Source organism: Phyllopteryx taeniolatus, chromosome 15 (assembly GCF_024500385.1).
Source record: "Phyllopteryx taeniolatus isolate TA_2022b chromosome 15, UOR_Ptae_1.2, whole genome shotgun sequence".
NCBI lineage: Eukaryota > Metazoa > Chordata > Actinopteri > Syngnathiformes > Syngnathidae > Phyllopteryx > Phyllopteryx taeniolatus.
The window spans coordinates 23,666,546-23,690,390 of NC_084516.1; the positions used below are offsets into that span (position 1 = coordinate 23,666,546).

General features: G+C 44.2%; 1 protein-coding gene across 9 annotated transcripts in view; it reads right to left on the minus strand.

The window, feature by feature from the left end:
* dennd1a (DENN/MADD domain containing 1A) overlaps window positions 1–21,687 on the minus strand; it is a 173,962-nt gene extending 152,275 nt beyond the window's left edge. For 2 of the 9 annotated variants that reach the window (XM_061747897.1, XM_061747892.1), the window contains exon 1: window positions 21,348–21,535. In XM_061747897.1, the coding sequence (XP_061603881.1) occupies window positions 21,348–21,364 (17 nt within the window). In that variant the 5' untranslated portion in view covers window positions 21,365–21,535. Of the gene's footprint in view, window positions 1–21,347 lie in introns of all 9 variants that reach the window. The other 7 variants (XR_009784583.1, XR_009784584.1, XR_009784585.1 and 4 more) reach the window with 7 other exon arrangements.
* Window positions 21,688–23,845: the final 2,158 nt, after the last annotated feature.

A 23,845-nucleotide genomic window follows, 5' to 3' on the forward strand; every position in this document is an offset into this window, starting at 1 on the left:
CCCTGAATTTTATTGACCATACAAATTCTGGAAAAAATAGTTCAACGAAGATGCCACTGTGTCTCATGGAACTTTTGCTAACATTCCCTTTCTGAGAGAATCTTCTTCAAAAGGGCAGATCATTTCCAGACAGACAGAAAAAAACAAATCAGTGATTCTGTTTTTTTCACTTAATTTTTTTTTTGTAGAAAAAAAGTTAAAAGCCTAAAATAGCTAAGATTAATTGTAAATACATAGGTTTGTTTTTGCATTTTATATATTTTTTGTAGCACTATATAAGAGGAGGGATCACCAACATGGTGCCCGCAGACACCAGGTAGCCTCCAGGATACACATGAATAGCCAGTGGAACATTGTGATTAAAGGTCAGATGACAAAGATGTTACGGGGTCAGTTAAAACATATATTTGCATTATTTAGCTAAAAATTTGTTTTTATGACGCATATTGAATCCTCCCCGAACATACCCGAAGCTCAAGACACCGGAGTGTGGTTACTTTATCCACTGCAAGGGCTACCAGAAGTGATGTTGCAATTGCCAAACACAGCGCGCTACACACTACATGCAATGGCGAGCAATGTGTGTAATATGTGGAGGAGGAGGATTTCGACGTACAAGAGCACCCAACTGAACTTGGCATCAAAGCGTACATGTTTGAGCCGATCGGGAGGTCGGAACCTGACGGTGACGACGACGAGCAGCGAAGTAGCAGCTGTACGACAGAAAAAGAGAGTGGCCACTGGCTCGATGTGACGGTATGTCAAAAACATGTCTTTTTATACACTCATGGCTTGAAATAATGCCAACCCAGGGATGCGAATATTTTTTAGCACGACTAGAACGTATTATATATTCATATATGTTTCAGTGACACGGCACAAGCTTTTACATAGGATGCAGTATTCCTATATATTGTGCGCCCCTCGCTCGAGTCGCGTTATAAAACGCCACACAGAAAGTCTTTGCCGTGTGTCATATAGGCAAAAGTACAGAGAACAGTACTGAAAAGTACTGTGTGGGTCTTTTTTTCCTACTCCCCAGTGCATAGTAACCATAATAGAGTCATGGGTATATACAAGGAAATCCTCACCTCGTCTGCGCCGCTTCGCTGCTGCATCGTGGCGGCAACGAGATTTAGTTCTCTTGCTGGCGGTGGTGGTCCCGATGGCCGTAGGAAAAATAGTTGGCACTGCAGCTGATTTTAGCCTCTGCCTCTGTATCCAATTCTTTCTGCTAAGTCTTACTCAAAACACGCCGTTTCGAAGTGATCAGCACAATTTTTAATGCTTTCTAGGCACCCATAGCTGAGCACGTTTCTTCCCCTGTCGATTGACTTTGCCTATCCACTGGTAACGTATTCCTTTTTCACTTGGAAAGCCAAAAAAAATAAAAATAAAAACTCTCCCTGCTGCCTGAACCATTTGTACAACCCAATGCCACACATTAAACCATCGTGACATCGTTAAATCATACGACAACAAATATACAAGGACGGGAACAAAAGCATGGAACAATAGCACACAATGCCGATTGAACAGGATGTTTGGCTTGTGTGACGTCACAGCCCCGGAAAGAGACGAAGACCGGAAGGCGCAGGATGCAAAAAGCAGAAGCCGGATTCTGCATCATATTTATCGATTTAACTGCTATATATCTGCCTGCCATATAATCACTTCGAAATGGCAAATGTGGTTTGTAAAGGGGTTCTAGCGTTAAGGAAAAAAATTTAAATCTTTGTCCTCTGACCTTTAACTAAGTGTTCATATTTATGTCCATCCATCCATCCATCTTCTACCGCTTATCCGAGGTCGGGTCGCAGGGGCAGTAGCTTTAGCAGGGACGCCCAGACTTCCCTTTTCCCAGCCACTTCATCCATCTCTTCCGGGGGGATCCCGAGGCGTTCCCAGGCTAGCCGAAGGATGTAGTCTCTCCAGCGTGTCCTGGGTCGTCCCCGGGGTCTCCTCCCGGTGGGACGTACCCGGAACACCTCACCAGGGAGGTGTCCGGGAGGCATCAAAATCAGATGCCCCAGCCACCTCATCTGGCTCCTCTCAATGTGAAGGAGCAACGGCTCTACTCTGAGATCCTCCCGGATGACCGAGCTTCTCACCCTATCTCTAAGGGAGAGCCCGGACACCCTGCGGCCGCTTGTATCCAGGATTGCGTTCTTTCGGTCACGACCCACAGCTTGTGACCATAGGTGAGGGTAGGAACGTAGATCGACCGCCTTTCGGCTTAGCTCCTTCTTTACCACAATGGATCGATACAAAGTCTGCATCACTGCAGACGCTGCACCGATCCGCCTGTCGATCTCCCGTTCCATTCTTCCCTCACTCGTGAACAAGACCCCAAGATACTTGAACTCCTCCACTTGGGGCAGGATCTCATCCCCGACCTGGAGAGGGCACGCCACCCTTTTCCGACTGAGGACCATATTCTCAGATTTGGAAAGGGACCGAACAGCCCGTATCAGGGGTTTCGGTACCCCATACTCCCGAAGCACCCCCCACAGGACCACCCGAGGGACACGCCTTCTCCAAGTCCACAAAACACATGTAGACTGGTTGGGCGAACTCCCATGCACCCTCGAGGACTCTGCCAAGGGTGTAGAGCTGGTCCACTGTTCCACAGCCAGGACGAAAACCACAATGCTCCTCCTGAATCTGGGATTCAACATCCCGACGGACCCTCCTCTCCAGCACCCCTGAATAGACCTTACCAGGGAGGCTGAGGAGTGTGATCCCTCTGTAGTTGGAACACACCCTCCGGTCCCACTTCTTAAAAAGGGGGACCACCACCCCAGTCTACCAATCCAGAGGCACTGTCCCCGATGTTGTCCCCACGCGATGTTGCAGAGGCGTGTTGCAGGACAGCCCTACAACATCCAGAGCCTTGAGGAACTCCGGGCGAATCTCATCCACCCCTGGGGCCTTGCCACCGAGGAGCTTTTTAATCACCTCGGTGACCTCAACCCCAGAGATAGGAGAGCCCGCCTCAGAGAACCCAGACTTTGCTCCCTCATGGGAAGGCGTGTCGGTGGAATTGAGGAGGTCTTCGAAGTATTCTCCCCACCGGCTCACAACGTCCCGAGTCAAGTGCCACTATACACAGTGTTGATGGTGCACTGCTTTCCCCTCCTGAGAAGTCGGATGGTGGACCAGAATTTCCTCGAAGCCGCCCGGAAGTCTTTCTCCATGGCCTCACCGAACTCCTCCCATGCCCGAGTTTTTGCTTCAGCGACCACCAAAGCTGCATTCCACTTGGCCAGCCGGTACCCATCAGCTGCCTCAGGAGTCCCACAGGCCAAAGAGGCCCGATAGGACTCCTTCTTCAGCTTGACGGCATCCCTCACCATTGGTGTCCACCAACGGGTTCGGGGATTGCCGCCACGACAGGCACCGACTACCTTACGGCCACAGCTCCGGTCGGCCGCCTCAGCAAAAGAGGCGCGGAACATGGTCCACTCTGACGCGATGTCCCCCGTCTCCCCCGGAACATCAGCAAAGTTCTGTCAGAGGTGGGAGTTGAAACTCCTTCTGACAGGGGATTGCGCCAGACGTTCCCAGCAGACCCTCACAATACGTTTGGGCCTGCATCAGACCGGCATCTTCCCCCACCATTGGAGCCATCTCACCACCAGGTGGTGATCAGTTGACAGCTCCGCCCCTCTCTTTACCCGAGTGTCCAAGACATGCGGCCGCAAGTCCGATGACACGACCACAAAGTCAATCATCGAACTGCGACCTAGGGTGTCCTGGTTCCAAGTGCACGTGTGGACACCCTTATGCTTGAACATGGTGTTCGTTATGGACAATCCGTGACGAGCACAGAAGTCCAATAACAGAACACCGCTCGGGTTCTGATCGGGGAGGGGGGGTCCGTTCCTCCAAATCATGCCCTTCCAGGTCTCACTGTCATTGCCCACGTGAACATTGAAGTCCCCCAGCAGAACAATGGAGTCCCCAGCGGGAGCGCTCTCCAGCACCCCCTACAAGGACTCCAAAAAGGGTGGGTACTCTGAACTGGTGTTTGGTGCATCGGCACAAACAACAGTCAGGACCCGTCCCCCCACCCGAAGGCGGAGGGAGGCTACCCTCTCATCCACCGGGGTGAACCCCAACGTACAGGCGCAGAGCCGGGGAGCAATAAGTATACCCACACCTGCTCGGCGCCTCTTACCGTGGGCAACTCCAGAGTGGAAGAGAGTCCAACCCCTCTCGAGAGGACTGGTACCAGAGCCCAAGCTGTGCGTGGAGGCGAGTCCGACTATATCTAGTCGGAACTTCTCGACCTCACACACCAGCTCGGGCTCCTTCCCTGCCAGAGATGTGACATTCCACGTCCCTAGAGTCAGCTTCTGTAGCCGGGGATCGGATCGCCAAGGTCCCCGCCTTCGGCCACCGCCCACCTCGCATTGCACCCGACCCCTATGGCCCCTCCCACAGGTGGTGAGCCCATGGGAAGGGGGACCCACGTTACCCTTTCGGGCTGTACCCGGCCGGGCCCCATGGGTGCAGCCCCGGCCACCAGGCGCTCTCCTTTGAGCCCCAACTCCAGGCCTGGCTCCAGAGGGGGGCCCCGGTGACCCGCGTCCGGGCAAGGGAAACCTGAGTCCATAATTTGTCTTCTTCATAAGGGGTCTTTGACCCATGCTTTGTCTGGTCCCTCACCTAGGACCTGTTTGCCATGGGTGACCCTGCCAGGGGCATAAAGCCCCAGACAACTTAGCTCCTAGGATCATTGGGACACACAAACCCCTCCACCACGATAAGGTGACGGCTCAAGGAGGGGTCATATTTATGTATTTATTTCAACTTAACATGGACCGTTTATTAATGTACCAAATATTCTATATTGTGTTGAAAAATAAAATAGATTATGTTCAATGGAAAAAAGTTATTTACCCAATTTTTGCAAACCTTACCTAGATGAATAAAAGTTCGATAAATAAAAAAAATGCATGACTTAATGGACAGTTTTTATTGAGTTTCTAAATACAGCAGTGTGAAGTATTTGGTATCTGTAAATGTAAAAAGGACCAGTTTTTGGGGGGGAAAAGAACACTTTGTACATTGCAAATGTTTATTTATTTGTCCATGTACAAACATAAAACAAAAAAACAAAAAGCCAGGCTTCATTTCCTTGTCTTGCACTATGGAAAACACGGGATTTCCCGCAGGCTGGAGGTGCTCCTACCTGTAAAAAGTTCTGGCAATTGTTTTAATAATTTTCTATGTGCATCTTTTTCATTTTTCTTTAATTTATTTGTTATAAAATGTTTTAAGGTGAAGTAAGCAGTTAGGGGAAAAAACAATTTTTATCATATATGTTACAACTCTCTCCATGTCCTGACAGTAAAAATTTTATTTATATGAGCTTTTGAAAACTCATCCCTCTCCGGCCTCATCTCATGCCTCTAATTTAATTTTCACTATTAATTTAGAAAGTCTCCGTGACGGAGAGAATTGTCCAGTTGGACACTGTACAGGGGTTCTAGAGTTATCAACGGGCTGTTCGGTCCCTGTACGACCGGAGTCAGAGTTTGGTCCGCATATCTGGCAGTAAGTCGGACTCATTCCCGGTGAGGGTTGGACTCCGCCAAGGCTGCCCTTTGTCACCGATTCTGTTCATAACTTTTATGGACAGAATTTCTAGGCGCAGCCGAGGTGTAGAGGGGGTCCGGTTTGGTAACCTCAGTATTGCATCTTTGCTTTTTTGCAGATGATGTGGTTCTGTTGGCTTCATCAAGCCGTGACCTCCAACTCTCACTGGAGCAGTTCGCAGCCGAGTGTGAAGCGGCTGGGATGAGAATCAGCACCTCCAAATCTGAGACCATGGTCCTCAGTCGGAAAAGGGTGGCATGCCCTTTCCGGGTCGGGGATGAGAGCCTGCCCCAAGTGGAGGAGTTCAAGTATCTTGGGGTCTTGTTCACGAGTGAGGGAAGAATGGAACGGGAGATCGACAGGCGGATCGGTGCAGCTTCTGCAGTGATGCAGACTTTGTATCGGTCCGTTGTGGTAAAAAAGGAGCTAAGCCGAAAGGCGAAGCTCTCAATTTACCGGTCGATCTACGTTCCAACCCTCACTTATGGTCACGAGCTGTGGGTCGTGACCGAAAGAACAAGATCCCGGATACAAGCGGCTGAAATGGGTTTCCTCCGCAGGGTGTCCGGGCTCCCCCTTAGAGATAGGGTGAGAAGCTTGGTCATCCGGGGGGGGATCTCAGAGTAGAGTCGCTGCTCCTCCACATCGAGAGGAGCCAGATGAGGTGGCTGGGGCATCTGATTCGGATGCCTCCCGGACGCCTCCCTGGTGAGGTGTTCCGGGCACGTCCCACCGGGAGGAGACCCTGGGTACGACCCAGGACACGCTGAAGAGACTATGTCCTTCGGCTGGCTTGGGAACGCCTCAGGATCCCCCCGGAAGAGCTGGATGAAGTGGCTGGGGAGAGGGGAGTCTAAAGCTACTCCCCCCGCGACCCGACCCGGATAAGCGGTAGAAAATGGATGGATGGATGGATGGATGGATGGACACTGTACAGATTGGAGGCGTGGCCCGGGAGTATGTCAATCATGTTCTTGTTTTACCGGCTCTATACCAATAATGACGGACGCAGAGGCTTCCGGCAGCTATCCCTTGTTTGCCAACAAGAAAGCTAAACATGCAAGCAGAAGTCGTCTCAAAGTACAGTCTTGACCGTCCTATCAATGTCCATATAAGGTCGAGCTCTGACATGCAGATGCAATCTATTTCGGAGCTCATTTAGACGTACAGATATGGTCTTTCACCGCCCGACGCGATACGGACATGATCTGAGGGTCCACTGGATGTCGGATGTTTACTGGGGAGAATCTGATGGAGACAAACAAAACTATGACCAATTGTACGAGAGGTGACCTCAACTCAGACTCCCGGAGGAACTTGATGCACACGAGTGACATGGCTTCATTTTTGCTTGACGGGTAAGTCCATCACATATTTCTATTTTTTAATTGACTGTACATTCCCCCAAACTATAACTTCGAACCGATAGCGTTAGGGTTATACAGCCATGGTTGTGTGCAGCACTCGACAATGGCAAATGGGTACGAGCTAGTTCAACAAAATAGCATTGCTCGTTAACAATACAGTTGCTTGCATTTTGACAAGCCATAGCTGCTATGTCGCAACGACTTTGTATTCGATGTGATTAGCAGCATGGAGCAGCACAGGAGTCCTGCTCCGTAAAGGCAACAGTGTGTATTTGGAATGAGGTACTTTCGAAAAACAACAACAACAAAGGGGGTCATTTAGCATGACAATAATCCTCTTGCAGCTCAAAGTTGAATTTAAATAGCAGCCACTGCTAGCGGTCAAACAGCAGCATACAGCACGTATGAGAACGAGCCAACAAGGTCTTGATATTGACGATGAAGACATTAGTGCTAAGGTACGTCGATTAATCCCGCTCTTATTTTAGTGATAAAGTTATCAACTTTATGATGAGACAAAGAAAAAGTGAACGAAGCTAACTCAGGCCATGTCTGAAAGCCACATTGTTGCAAACTATGTTTCACTTTGTTGTAGAGGAATTGGTGTTAAAAAATGGTTGCTGTTATTCGTCACAAAGAATGCTGAAAAAAATGCTTGCTTCTGCAAAGCTGAAAAATTTAACACAATGTAGCTGTTTTGACTTCAATGTGCAACTCACAGATAAAACATAAAACCACTTGCATAACAAATGGAATATTATTCCATTTATTTTCAATGTCAGATAATTTTGGGCTCGTTCTCAAATATTTTTTCCAGATACATATTAATTTATATTACATGATATATGTTGAGAGGAACAGGGATATTTTAAAAAATTAAAACAACAAATGGCGGCACGGTAGTCGACTGGTTAGAGCGTCAGCCTCACAGTTCTGAGGACCTGGGTTCAATCCCCGGCCCCGCCTGTGTGGAGTTTGCATGTTCTCCCCGTGCCTGCGTGGGTTTTCTCCGGGCACTCCGGTTTCCTCCCACATCCCAAAAACATGCATTAATTGGAGACTCTAAATTGCCCGTAGGCATGACTCTGAGTGCGAATGGTTGTTTGTTTCTATGTGCCCTGCGATTGGCTGGCAACCAGTTCAGGGTGTACCCCGCCTCCTGCCCGATGACAGCTGGTATAGGCTCCAGCACGCCCTTGACCCTAGTGAGGAGAAGCGGCTCAGAAAATGGATGGATGGATAAAACAACAAATATAAAACAGTTTCTCCCTAAGAGGAGTTAACTCATGGAATGATTATGATAAAGAATTAAAAACATTTAGCTCCCAAATTACATTTAAAACAATCCATCCATCCATCCATTTTCTTCCGCTTATCCGAGGTCGGGTCACGGGGGCAGTAGCTTCAGCAGGGAAGCCACTTCCTCCAGCTCTTCCGAGGGATCCAGACGGGTTCCCAGGCAAGCAGAGAGATGTAGTCTCTCCAGCGTGCCCGGAACACCTCACCAAGGAAGCCTCCTGGAGGCATCCTAAACAGTTGTCCGAGGGATCTCATCTGGCTCCTCTCAATGCGGAGGAGCAGCGGCTCTACTCTGATCCCCTCCCGGATGACCGAGCTTCTCACCCTCTCTCTAAGGGAGACACCCTGCCCTGACACCCTGCAGAGGAAACTCATTTCGGACGTTTGTATCCGGAATCTTGTTCTTTCGGTCACAACCCACAGCTCGTGACCATAGCTGAGGGTAGGAACGTAGATTGACCGGTAAATAGAGAGCTTCACCTTTCGGCTTAGCTCCTTCTTAACCACAACGGACCGATACAAAGTCTGCATCACTGCAGACGCTGCACCAATCCCCCTGTCGATCTCTCATTCCATTCTTCCCTCACTCGTGAACAAGACCCCAAAATATTTGAACTCCTCCACTTGTGGAAGGATCTCATCCCCAACCTGGAGAGGAAACTCCATCCTTTTCCGACTAAGGACCATGGGCTCAGATTTAGAGGTGCTGATTCTCATCCCAGCCGCTTTACACTCGGCTGCAAACCGCTCCAGTGAGAGTTGGAGATCACGGCCTGAGGAAGCCAACAGAAGCACATCATCTGCAAAAAAGCAAAGATGCAATACTGAGCCCACCGAACTGGACACCCTCTACACCTCGGCTGCGCCTAGAAATTCTGTCCATAAAAGTTATGAACAGAATCTGTGACAAAGGGCAGCCTTGGCAGAGTCCAACCCTCACTGGATACGACCATTGAAGTCTGCTCTCTCTAACTTTGTCTCCAAAACATCAAACCTTGGCTGTCCCTCTGATGAGCTCATTTCTAATTTTATCCAACCTGGTCACTCCGAGAGCTAACCTCAACATCTTCATTTCCGCCACCTCCAACTCTGCTTCCTGTTGTCTCTTCAGTGCCACCGTCTCTAATCCGTACATCATGGTTGGCCTCACCATTGTTTTATAAACTTTGCCTTTCATCCGAGCAGAGACTCTTCTGTCACATAACACACCTGAGACCTTCCTCCACCCGTTTCTTCACTTCCTGACCACACTCACCATTGCCCTGGACAGTTGACCCCAAGTATTTAAAGTCCTCCACCCTTGCTATCTCTTCTCCCTGTAGCCTCACTCTTCCCCCACCACCCCTCTCATTCATGCACATATATTCTATTTTACTTTGGCTAATCTTCATTCCTCTTCTTTCCAGTGCATGCCTCCATGTTTCTCACTGTTCCTCCAGCTGCTCCCTGCTTTCACTGCAGATCACAATGTCATCTGCAAACATGGTCCACGGGGATTCCAGTCTAACCTCATCTGTTAGCCTATCCATCACCACTGCAAAAAGGAAGGGGCTCAGGGCTGATCCCTGATGCAGTCCCACCTCCACCTTAAATTCGTCTGTCACACCTACAGCACACCTCACCGCTGTTCTGCTGCCCTCGTACATGTCCTGCATTATTCTAACATACTTCTCTGCCACTCCAGACCTCCACATGCAGTACCACAGTTCCTCTCTGGGTACTCTGTCATAGGCTTTCTCTAGATCTACAAAGACACACTGTAGCTCCTTCTGACCTTCTCTGTACTTTTCCATCAACATCCTCAAGGCAAATAATGCATCTGTGGTACTCTTTCTCGGCATGAAACCATACTGTTGCTCGCAAATACTCACTTCTGTCCTGAGTCTAGCCTCCACTACTCTTTCCCATAACTTCATTGTGTGGCTCATCAACTTTATTCCTCTATAGTTGCCACAGCTCTGCACATCACCTTTGTTCTTAAAAATGGGCACCAGTACACTTTTCCTCCATTCCTCAGGCATCTTCTCACGCACTAGAATTCTATTGAACAAGCTGGTCAAAAACTCTACAGCCACCTCTCCTAGATGCTTCCATACCTCCACAGGAATGTCATCAGGACCAACTGCCTTTCCATTTTTCATTCTCTTTAATGCCCTTCTAACTTCTCCCTTACTAATCATTGCCACTTCCTGGTCCACCACACTTGCCTCTTCTACTCTCCCTTCTCTCTCATTTTCCTCATTCATCAACTCCTCGAAGTATTCTTTCCATCTAGCTAGCACACTGCTGGCACCAGTCAACATATTTCCATCTCTATCCTTAATCACCCTAACCTGCTGCACATCCTTCCCATCTCTATCCCTCTGTCTGGCCAGCCTGTATAGATCCTTTTCTCCTTCTTTAGTGTCCAACCTGCCATACATGTCATCATATGCCTCTTGTTTGGCCTTTGCCACCTCTACCTTTGCCCTGTGTCGCATCTCAATGTATTCCTTTCGCCTCTCCTCGGTCCTCTCGGTGTCCCACTTCTTCTTAGCTAACCTTTTTCGTTGTATGATTTCCTGTACTGTGAGGTTCCACCACCAAGTCTCCTTCTCTCCTTTCCTGCCAGAAGATACACTAAGTACTCTCCTGCCTGCCTCTTTGATCACCTTGGCTGCAGTGGTCCAGTCTTCTGGAAGCTCCTCCCGTCCACCGAGAGCCTGTCTCACCTCTTCCCGAAAAGCTGCACAACACTCGTCCTGTCTCAGCTTCCACCACATGGTTCTCTTCTCTGCCTTTGTCTTCCTAATCTTCCTCCCCACCACCAGAGTCATCTTACACACCACCATCCTATGCTGTCTTGCCCCACACTCCCCTACCACAACCTTACAGATCCTTCAGATTACATTGTCTGCACAAGATGTAATCCACCTGCGTGCTTCTACCTCCGCTCTTGTTGGTCACCCTATTTTCATGCCTCTTCTGGAAAAAAGTGTTCACTACAGCCATTTGCATCCTTGTTGCAAAGTCTACCACCATCTGTCCCTCCAAGTTCCTTTCCTGGATGCCGTATTTACCCATCACTTCTTCATCACCCCTATTACCTTCACCAACATGTCCATTACAATCTGCACCAATTACGACTCTCTCTCTGTCTGGGATGCTCAGAACTACTTCATCTAGCTCCATCCAGAATTTCTCTTTCACCTCTAGGTCACATCCTACCTGTGGGGCATAGCCACTAATCACATTACACCCTCAATTTCAAATTTCAGCCTCATCACTCGATCTTGATACTCTTTTCACCTCCAAGACATTCTTAGCCAACTCTTCTTTTAAAATAACCCCGACTCCATTTCTCTTCCCATCTACACCATGGTAAAATAATTTAAACCCTGCCCCTAAACTTCTAGCCTTACTGCCTTGCCACCTGGTCTCCTGGACACACAATATATCAACCTTTCTCCTGATCATCATGTCAACCAACTCCCGAGATTTTCCTATCATAGTCCCAACATTCAAAGTCCCCACATTCAGTTCTAAGCTCTGTGCGTTCCTCTTCTCTTTCTGCCGAAGAACCCGCTTTCCACCTCTTCTTCTTCTTTGACTTCGACCCACAGTAGCTGAATTTCCAATGGCGCGGACATTGTTAACCCGGGGCCACGACCGATCCGGTATGGAATTATTTGGATGAACGCTCATATTTGTTTCGCAAGGTTTTAAGCCGGATGCCCTTCCTGACGCAACCCTCTGCATTTATCCGGGCTTGGGACCGGCCTACAGTTTGCACTGACTTGTGCCCCCCATAGGGCTGCATTGTATAAGGGAACAATAAATGAATAAAATTATATTGAATATAGTGGGTTGTATGTATTTCAACTGCTAAAATCTCCATTACACTTGGATGGACCCATTAGTTATCATTATTTATACAGTAGTTAGTTTCACTGCATATGATTCGTCTAGTACTTAATTATGTCATTACTACCTTATATGGACCAGACCATGGAGTAGTATAAGATTCCTAGAATATAATATACACGATCAACTTCCTAAATCATTACTATTATACTAGTCAGGTATGTTTGCAGAATTAGGGATAGGACCTGATAAGTTTTCTAATTCATCCTACTCCTTTTCAACATTCCTGTGATTATTTCCTTGTGTTTGATTTTCTTTTGCTGTTGTTTTGTTTTTCCATTTGTCGCAGTTTTATCGTTTTATTTTCTATGACAATAAACAGAAGAATATAGAGATGTTTTTCCTTCTGTGATATTATTATTTTCGTGTGTGTTTTGTTGATGAAATGATCTCCACCAATCCCACCTTTGAAAAAAAAGTTACCTGTAACAGGAGAGTCTCTCTGACCGGTCAACGGTGAGTATTAACATCGATTTGTCCTGTATGTTAGCCTTTACACGATCAGGATTTTTGGGGCCAATCACCGATCAGAGAGTTTAAAAAACTGATAACCGATCACATGATAGAGGAATGTGTCTATTTAAATGACCTGTTCATTTACTGTATATACTTGTGTACCTAATTGCTCAAATTCTATTTACAATAAATGTATCTTTGTTCCTCTATTTATGCCAGTGAGGCATAGTGACAGACAGAACAAATGAATGGTCTTCTATTAGATGGCAGGAATTAAATTCAGTAATTAATGTATCCACTTTTTGTGACATTTTTGTTTGTTGGAGTGCCGTGAGATTTTTCAATTGTAAAATATGTTCCTTGGCTCCATAAAGGTTGGAAATCACTGCTCTAGTCAGATCGTGTATTCTAATCAGTCAGGTGAAACAAACACTACATGACAGAAATAATAGGTGCTAACTTACTGTAATTAAATTACTTTATTTTTAATTAAATTACTTCACCCACACCAAAATTTTAGAGCATGATTCGACAGAACGGCGGCATGTTTACGTCCAACCGTTTGTGCTAGCAGTAGCTTCCTAGGCTACATAACGTTGTGGTGCCTGCTTGCGAGCCGTATCGTATTAAAAGTATGTGAACATACCTCAAGCAAGCCTTAAACGAACGTCCTCTCCCCTCCTGGGCACCGGTGACCACCAACACACGTTTTTTCCCCATTTTGTTTTCATAATGCAGTCAGCGCGATCCACGGTAACGAGTGTACCCGGTCGCATTTGAGTTGACAATATAAAGCCCAATGATCGTAAAAAAACGGTATGCGGTGGTATCGGAATACAAGATTTTATTGCAGTTGTCTGACATATCGTGAAAGAGCAAATTGGTCTTGTCGTCTGATCTGGGCATTACGTGTTGTCCGTCTCAGACGTGTTGTCTGTCCCACACCGCCGACGTTTTTTTTTTTTTTTTTTTTATAAATAACTTTATTGGCCAGTTATTTTCAATACTATGTCAAAAAAGATGTGACAAGGCTTTAAATAAACTAGCTTTTGGATTCAAATATACTGTGCACGATGGCGACGCAGAGTAAATGTCGTTTGCGGAGCTGATCAATAACATCATTGATTGGATCAGCAAATTATGACATTAAAGCCGATCAGCATAAAATCCTAATTATCGGCCGATACCGACAAGGCCGATAGAATTGGTGTGAAGTCTACTGCATGTGAACTGACATGTCCAAGTAGTCTTGCTCCACCCTTGTCCTGTCTCTGACTCAGGTGTTGCAAAATCAACTCAGCAGAGGCCAAGGTGAGTTTTACTTCAATCGTATGACTCTCAAGAAACAACGTACAAATATGTATAATGTAATTATAAACATCCATGCTTCATGACATTATGGAGTAAATGCATTTTTTTATTATTTCCTAATGACGTCAGGTCTATTTGTAGTAATTTTGATTTCTTGTACACTTTCGTGAAAATCTGTTTTAAAAAAAAAAGTTATCAGTTTTCAGTCTTGTGTGTGATCTGAGATTCTTTCTGAAGGACACTGCCCGATTAAGATTGGAGTGACACGACCCAGTGTTGGAATAAGAGACAAACATCTTGACATAATTGAACCATGCATATCTTGCAAATAAAATATGAAACTAATTAAAAGTATTTAACACATTTTTTGTTTTAAATATACAATCCATTAACAAACGTTGAATAGAGCATTGATGTTTATGAACTAGAAGGAGATACCAAATGTAACACTGATTTCTGAGTGGCAATTGTGAAGGAGGAACCATTCATTGAACAATTTCAAAATGGTAGGGGTCAATCTGCAGACATTCCTCTATGTAAATTTAAAAGATAAGGTGCAAAGGTATCTCCAAATATTTATTAAGTAATATAACATGCACATTTCTACTGGAGCGATGCTTTGAAAATATGAAACATGGTTCCTCATTGTCTGCTTTGTCTGAATCCTATAAAATGTCCTTGGGGATTTTCCACATTACATATTACGATGGGTGATCTTGGTGGAATTGTTTGTTGTTTTCTCCAGGGTAACGAAGGACATCAGCTGTCCAGATGTCATTCCACATTCCTCTGGCTTGGCGTAAAACTCCCCCGTCCAAGATGGTATCCATGAGGTTTGTCGTGTCTGTAGTTATGGCAGACACCAATCCGTTGATCAGGGGCTGAAGAGTGGGAGGTCTTTCCCCAGATGTCTCGTGGCGGACGTCAAAACATGGAGCTGGGGTCACATCGCAGAAATTTCTTTATCGCACTATGTGATTAAACTCAGTCTGTCAGCTCTCTCCTGTCAAGCAAGACATTTTGGTGATTAGATTTAGTGTTTGTGAAATTGGCTTTCCATTGTTGCAAATATTGTATCTACTCTCTGATGTCCACAGATAAGAGCCGTTTGAAGAAGTATTTAAACAATTTCCTCATACCCATCCAATCAACAAAAATTAATGAATACAGTACAATTTTTTTCTGTTTTACATTTAAATGCGTGGTTGTTAAATATTTTTTTGTCACGGCCCACACTGTAGTTATGATTTCCATCAGATGGCCGTTATGACTGGAAATAAATGTTTAATTGGCTCATCATAATACCTATACATACTAAGGTTAGGCATCATTTGAATTTGAGCGATTCCGGTCCCGAATCCGGTTCCAAACGATTCTCGGTTTCGATTCTTATAGGGGACTGGGTCAAAAAACTGCATAGTTGAAATAAAGGGTGTCAAAATTATGAACATCCATTTTCTTAGCAGCCTGCAGCATAAACTAAAATGAACATTTGACTATGGGTTTTTTTATAACCAGTATCAATATCAAACCTATGAAATAAAAGGCAGTGTGTCTGGAACTAACCCAATTGACTTAATATTCATTAATTATTGTTTCAGCTAAAAGTGAAACATAGCATTAGTCAAATAGTTATTTGCAACTGTTTTTGGCATCGAAACTGGGAACCGAATTTTTTTTTATTTTTATTTGAACGACTCCGGGAGAACTGAAATGTTAGTCTCTGTTCCAACCGGTTCTTGATTCTGGATGCCCAACCCTAATACAGAGGCGCAAAGAAGTATTTAGTCAGTCACCAATTGTGCAGGTTATCCCACTTAAAAAGAGGAGTAAAGACTGTAATTTTCATCATAGGTATACCTCACCAATGAGAGAAAAAATGAAGGGGGGGGTGGGGGTATGATCCAGAAAATCACATCTGATTTTTAAATAATTTATTAGCAAATTATGGTGGAAAATAAATATTTGGTCACCAACAAACAAGCAAGACTTCTGGCTCTCAGAGACCTGTAACTTCTTTTTTAAGAGGCTCCTCGGTCCTCCACTCGTTACTTGTATTAAAGGCACCTGTTTGAACTCATCAGTATAAAAGACACCTGTCCACAACTTCAAACAGTCACACTCCAAACTCCACTATGGGCAAGACCAACGAGCTGTCAAAGGACACCAGAAACAAAATTGTAGACCTGCACTAGGCTGGGAAGACTGAATCTGCAATAGGTAAGCAACTTGGTGTGAAGAAATCAACTGTAGGAGCAATTACTAGAAAATGGAAGACATACAAAACCACTGATAATCTACCTCGATCTGGGGCTCCACGCAAGACCTCACCCCGTGGGGTCAAAATGATCACAAGAGCGGTGAGCAAAAACCCCAGAACCACACAGGGTGACCAGTGAATGACGTGCAGAGAGCTGGGACCAAAGTTACAAAGGCTACATTCAGTAACACACTACACCGCCAGGGACTCAAATCTTGCCATGCCAGACATGTCCCCCTGCTTAAGCAAACACATGTCCAGGCCCGTCGGAAGTTTGCTAGAGAGCATCCAGAAGATGATTGTGAGAATGTCATATGGTCAGATGAAACCAAAATATAAGTTTTTGGTAAAAACTTTACTTGTCATGATTGGAGGAGAAAGAATGCTGCGTTGCATCCAAAGAACACCATACCTACTGTGAAGCATGGGGGTGTAAACCATGCTTTGGAGCTGTTTTTCGGCAAAGGGACCAAGACGACTGATCCGTGTAAAGGAAAGAATGAATGGGGCCATGTATTGTGAGATTTTGAGTGAAAACCTCCTTCCATCAGCAAAGACATTGATGAAACATGGCTGGGTCTTTCAGCATGACAATGACAATGATCCCAAACACACCAGTATAAAAGACACCAGAAAATCACATCTGATTTTTAAAGAATTTATTAGCAAATTATGGTGGAAAATAAGTATTTGGTCATCAACAAACAAGCAAGCAAGCGGGCTACCGAGTGGCTTCGCAAGAAGCATTTCAAGTTCCTGGAGTGGCCTAGCCAGTCTCCAGAATTCCAACCCTATAGAAAATCTTTGGAGGGAGTTGAAAGTCTGTGTTGCCCAGCGACAGCCCCAAAACATCACTGCTCTAGAGGAGATCTGCATGACAAAATGGGCCAAAATACCAGCAAGTGTGTTAAAACCTTGTGAAGACTTACAGAAAACGTTTGACCTCTGTCATTGCCAACAAAGAGTCTTCTTCTTCTTCTTTTCCTTTCGGCTTGTCCCGTTAGGGGTCGCCACAGCGCGTCATCCTTTTCCATGAGAGCCTATCTCCTGCATCCTCCTCTCGAACACCAACTGCCATCATGTCTTCCCTCACGACATCCATCAACCATCTCTTTGGTCTTCCTCTAGCTCTCTTGCCTGGCAGCTCCATCCTCATCATCCTTCTACCAATATACTCACTCTCTCTCCTCTGGACGTGTCCAAACCATTGAAGTCTGCTCTCTCTAACTTTGTCTCCAAAACATCGAACCTTGGCTGTCCCTCTGATGAGCTCATTTCTAATTTTATCCAACCTGGTCACTCCGAGAGCGAACCTCAACATCTTCATTTCCGCCACCTCCAGCTCTGCTTCCTGTTTTCTCTTCAGTGCCACTGTCTCTAATCCATACATCATGGCTGGCCTCACCACTGTTTTATAAACTTTGCCCTTCATCCTAGCAGAGACTCTTCTGTCACATAACACACCTGACACCTTCCTCCACCCGTTCCAACCTGCTTGGACCCGTTTCTTCACTTCCTGACCACACTCACCATTGCCAACAAAGAGTATATAACAAAATATTGCAATTAACTTTTGTTATTGACCAAATACTTATTTTCCACCATAATTTGCTAATAGATTCTTTAAAAATGTGATTTTCTCGATTTTTTTTCTCATTTTGTCTCTCATAGGTGAGGTATACCTATGATCATGCCACATCTTTTTAAGTGAGAGAACTTGCTCAATTGGTGGCTGACTCAATACGTTTTTGCCCCACTGTACATAAACAACAAATTAATGGATAACTTGTTTAGAAAGCAGAAGGATGATAATTTGTTCAGCTATTTTTAAAGTTACTGTAAAAATGGGTTTGGTCACAAAAAAATGCTTTTGCGACTGCTTAACATTTTTTACATATGACAATTTGGAAGTGTTAGTACAATTTTCTTTAGCAAGAATCATGGTAGTTGAGACAATTTGCCTTCACCTGTGATTTACGGTTTCTAAAAATGTGTTTGTCTGCAAATGGATGTGTACTAATCATATGACAATTACACAGTGCATAGCCTACCTCCCAGAGATGGCTGGTGTCAGCAATAGCTGTGCTCTCCAATGGGGAACTCTGAACAAAAAAAGATATAAATTCACCGGACATTGCCTCTGTACTATGATATGTAGTATTGTTATTTATAGCTTTTATCAATGCTCCTTGTTGCTGAATGGGGCTAATTTTAAAAAATGTACCATTCATGCTATTAACTTTCTAATTATAATGCCACAAGTTACTTTGCCACTTCCATACAGTATAACAAATTTTTTTCGTTTTTACTTACCGGTGAAGAAGACATGCCAAAAATGGCAAAGTTGCTTCTACAAGGTGACGACGCTAAAGCCAGCTGGTGACTTGTGCATGCACGCCTGCAAGGGGCGTGAATTCGGCCAGAGGGGAGGGGGAGGGAGAGGGAGTCGTGAAGTGAGGCTGCATTCAAATCTTGGTAGCGGTTTCAACACTACACACTGCAGGTTCAACTAGTCTCTAAGCTTCTTGAGTTTTCAGTACAGAATGCTTTAAAACTGGCAGTTAAAAAATATAAACAACAAAAAAAACTGATAATAATCGAGATTGGACGATAGGAAACATTTAATCGTGATCATTTGTTTAGCCATGTCATCCAGCCCTACGGCCAACTACAATGCAACAATTATGGATCACAGCGTCAGATGAGGTTTACCTTGGCGGTGGATCTGGGGCCTCACTCATCAAAAAGTGCGTAGGATTCTTACTAAAACATATGCACAAAAGCTGATAATGGCATCAGACCAAAATCCTACCAAAACGAGCATACGCACACAGGCACACCTGTAGGGAATTCTTTAAACAAGTTTCCAAAAAAAAATTATTTTTACAAAGAATTCCATTCAATTGACAGTTTTACTGCTACTACACTGGAAAGCCCTAAGAATTTATCGAACATAATTTTATCATTTTCAAGAAGAGGGGAAATTACATCAGTTTACCACATTTTAATCATTTACAACCGATGATCAAATTAAGGGCTTTTTTTTCAGCGTAGTTGCATAATGTGCAAATCGAGACAGCGACATGGCTGCGAGATGAAACCGGAAAAGCACTGCTCAATCTTTTATTGCATATAAAATACAACACGCGAATATATTACATGAAAGAAGTGGTTTAATGTGTCCTTTGTTTATTCTCATTGAGAATAGCAGTTGCTGAGCGCTTGTAGGACGCAACCAGGCACCCCCCTCCATCCACTGCCCCATGCACACCACACGCCAAACGCAAATTTTCAATCAATACACACCTGCAGGGAATTATTGCCATGTAGAGAATTTTACTTGACAAATCACAGTTCCACTTAGGAAAGTATGCACGTTGATCGCGCAACAACAACAAAAATTCTAAATCAGCTCATGATTATAAATGAGACTGGATAATGTATTGTAAAGGTAGAATTTATGCCAATGGCAGAAACAATTCGTCAATTCTGAGCGAAGTTGACATGCTTATCGGTGAGGTGGAGGCAAGGAAGGTAGCTTTGGAAGCGCCACAACACATAAAAGGAAACGCTGCAAGGCATGAGATCACTGCTGCAGTGAACGCAGTGAGTGAGGAGGATCGACTACAGAGGAAATTTAAACAATGGTCCAACATAAAAGTAGATGCCAATAAATATAATTGTAACCCATTGCGAGATGCCAATTTAATTTTGCATTAGATTCATCTCAATCGATCGATCAATGAATGTACTTTATTTATCAGAGAGGCCAATTTAAAGAAATAAGGGATAGGCTCCAGCACGCCCGCGATTCTAGTGAGGATAAGCGGTACAGAAAATGGATGGATGGATAGATGGATGTAAAAACAGCCATAATTTCTTTTCCATTTCGCTGTGCCGGATTTCGGGCACATGGATTTAGAGGAGGTCCACCAAAATCGCATTCTCTCATTGTTTCGTGCAAGGTAATCCTTGCCCTTTTAAAGATTTTGTTGTTGGGAAATTTCAATTCAGATGAGATCTGTGGTTCTGACAAAGATGAAAATGTTCCTCAATTTTGGCATCGAAAAATCACACTTCACAGGACTCGACCACGATAGAAAACTATATGTGATTGATTCATTATTATTATCCTTGTTTTCTGTGAAGTTTGAATTCTGACAATGCACATGCTCTCACTTAGACCCAGAAAAAGAGATGGCTCGAGCGGTCACCATTGAAAAATCTGTAAATGGCCTTTTGAAACATCAACTTTTTAACTAATAAAACTAACATACGAGCATGTTTCTATCAAATAGTCAAGGTTTTGGTCGCAAATTTCCCAATGATTAATGTTGATTTGTGGCCAAAATGTTGAAAATTTTGGCCAATTTGCTATGTAAAATGTGTCATAAAATCCTTAATCCTCATCCGATTCATACAAACTAGGGCTGGTTTTATTCATCTTTCAGTCCTCTATCAAATGATAGTCTTCTTTTATATATACAGATATTTTGAAAATGTTATTAACATACCTACAGTTTTCACTTAGTTGCATGCTAATTTTTTTATACTAACAGTTGTCCAATAATAGTGCACACAAAGACATTGTCATAAATAAATCAAAACCTCAATTTGACGTTATTAAATATTCTCATTTGGGGTTTATTGACATTTTGGATAGACCAATAGCACTCCTGTTCAATAATAAAATGAATCTTCAAACATACAATTGAATTGAATATTAGTAATTCTCTTACTCTCCCAAAAGACAAACATACGACAGCCTACTTGGACAGATGAAGCAAATTAGCTTCGTCAATATACATTTGAAAATGTATTCAGAAGGCTAACCTTCATAACACACTCAAGAGCTATTATTTCCAATTGTACGTGCCTACTCTCAATACCACGCTGTAGAGTATTGTGGATGTTATTCAAAGCATGGTATCTAATTTGTTTGCCAAAATTAAACGAGAGCTGATGTCATTCAACTAATCCCAAAAAATACAATGACGACCAAGGCAATGTTTTTGAGTTCATTTTTGGAGGGCACGTACTGTTGTTTCACTGTCAGGCGCAAGAACTGCAAGTAATATGAGCAATTACTCACTGTGAAAAAGCTTACGGTACCATACATGCTAAAGGGAACAGCAAATATTTCTTACTTGATTCTAGACGCCATCTTTCGGTCCGGAACACATTTACTTGGAGAAGATAACAGCGTGATCCGAAGCAAACATTTGTAACATGTTACAGAGGAAGTAAACCAACGGTGTCTCGCAATGAATCATGGGAGTTGAAGTAACATCTGTCGTGTAGGCAGTACGGCAATACGCAACATTCTGATGACACAAACTACAGCTGCCACAATTCTTAGTAATAAAAGTCGCGTGACTTGATAACGGTCCGTGCCATTCTTTTTTCACTTTTTAAAGTTTCACTATCGGTTTGGCGAATTTTTCTAAACAGAAATTACATTCCCAAAACTCCACCTCTCAGTCTTATGCTCCATGCTTCATTGGCAATGGTTACTGTACTCGTTTTGTTTTGTCGAGCTAACAAAATACAAGTATATTAAAAAAAAACTAACAAATTAAAAAATTAGCAATATACAGTAACAGTTGCTTCCAAGGTTTGACAACACACATTGTACTCATACTGCCAGGACCCTCACCATTTTCGTTCACACACATGAAGTAAATTAGGTGGAGGCACATAGACTTAATAGTTCAGAGGTTGTGGGTTCAACTCTGGCCTTCCTGTGTGTCGTTTGCATGTTCTCCCTCTACCTGTGTGGGCTTTCTCCAGGTACTCTGGTTTCTTTCCTGTTGAGTTGAATGGATAAATGGATGGAGAATAAAGAGTATTTTATTTCAAGCATGGCAAATTTATTAAGGTGTTGCAGTGCCATCATCCTCACGGAACCAACAGCTACATAAAGTGTGCCTAACTGTGGCACAAGCATAATATTGCACATCAACTGAGCACATTATTTATATATATATATATATATATATATATATATATATATATATATATATATATATATATATATATATATATATATATACATACACACACAGTGAAGCATATATATATAGATGCCAGCACGGTGGACGACTGGTAAGCACATCTGCCTCACAGTTCTGAGGACCGGGGTTCAAATCCCGGCCCTGCCTGTGTGGAGTTTGCATGTTCTGCCCGTGCCTGGGTGGGTTTTCTCCGGGCAATCCAGTTTCCTCCCACATCCCAAAAGCATGCGTGGTAGGTTGATTGAGGACTCTAAATTGCCCGTAGGTGTGAATGTAAGTGTGAATGGTTGTTTGTTTCCATGTGCCCTGCGATTGGCTGGCGACTGCTTCAGGGTGTACCCCGCCTCCCGCCCGAAGATAACTGGGATAGGCTCCAGCAGCCCGCGACCCTAGTGAGGATAAGCGGGAAAGAAAATGGATGGATGGATGGATGGATGGACTTGATTAGCAAAGCCACACACCTGTCTATATAACACCTTACAGCTCACAGTGCATGCCAGAGCAAATGAGTATCATGAGGTCAAAGGACAGAGAGAGAATTGTGGCAAGGCACAGATCTGGCCAAGGTTCCCAAAAATTTCTGCTGCACTTAAGCTTCCAAAGCACACAGTGGCCTCCATAATCCTTAAATGGAAGACATTTGGGATTACCAGAACCCTTCCTAGAGCTGGCTGTCTGGCCAAACTGAGCAATCGGGGGAGAAGGTAAAGAAGAACCCAAAGATCACTGTGGCTGATCTTCAGATATGCAGTCGGGAAATGGGAGAAAGTTCTAGAAAGTCAACCATCACTGCAGCCCTCCACCAGTCGGGGCTTTATGGCAGAGTGGAAGCCTCTCCTCAGTGCAAAACACATGAAAGCACGCATGGAGTTTGCTAAAAAAAAAAAAAACATCTGAAGGACTCCAAGATGGTGAGAAATAAGAATCTCTGGTCTGATGAGACCAAGACAGAACATTTTGGCCTTAATTCTAAGTGGTATGTGTGGAGAAAACCAGGCACTGCTCATCACCTGTCCAATACAGTCCCAACAGTGAAGCATGGTGGGGATGTTTTTCAGCTGCAGGGACAGGACGACTGGTTGCAATTGAAGGAAAGATGCATGCGGCCAAGCACAGGAATATGCTGAACGAAAACCTTCTCCTTCACCTTCCAACAAGACAATGACCCAAAGCACACATCTAAAATAACAAAGGAGTGGCTGCAGAACAACTCCGTGACTGTTCTTGAATGGCGCAGCCAGAGCCCTGACTTAAACCCAATTAAGCATCTCTGGAGAGACCTGAAAATGGCTGTCATCAACATTCACCATCCAACCTGACAGAACTCAAGAGGATCTGCAAGGAGGAATGGCAGAGGATCCCCAAATCCAGGTGTGAAAAACTTGTTGCATCATTTCCAAAAAGACTCATGGCTGTATTAGCTCAAAAGGGTGCTTCTACTAAATAATGAGCAAAGGGTCTGAATACTTATGGCTGTGTGATATTTCAGTTTTTTAATAAATCTGCAAAAATTTTAACAATTCTGTTTTTTCTGTCAATATGGGGTGCTGTGTGTGCATTAATGAGGGAAAAAATGAACTTAAATGATTTTAGCAAATGGCTGCAATGCAACAAAAGTGAATAATTTTAGG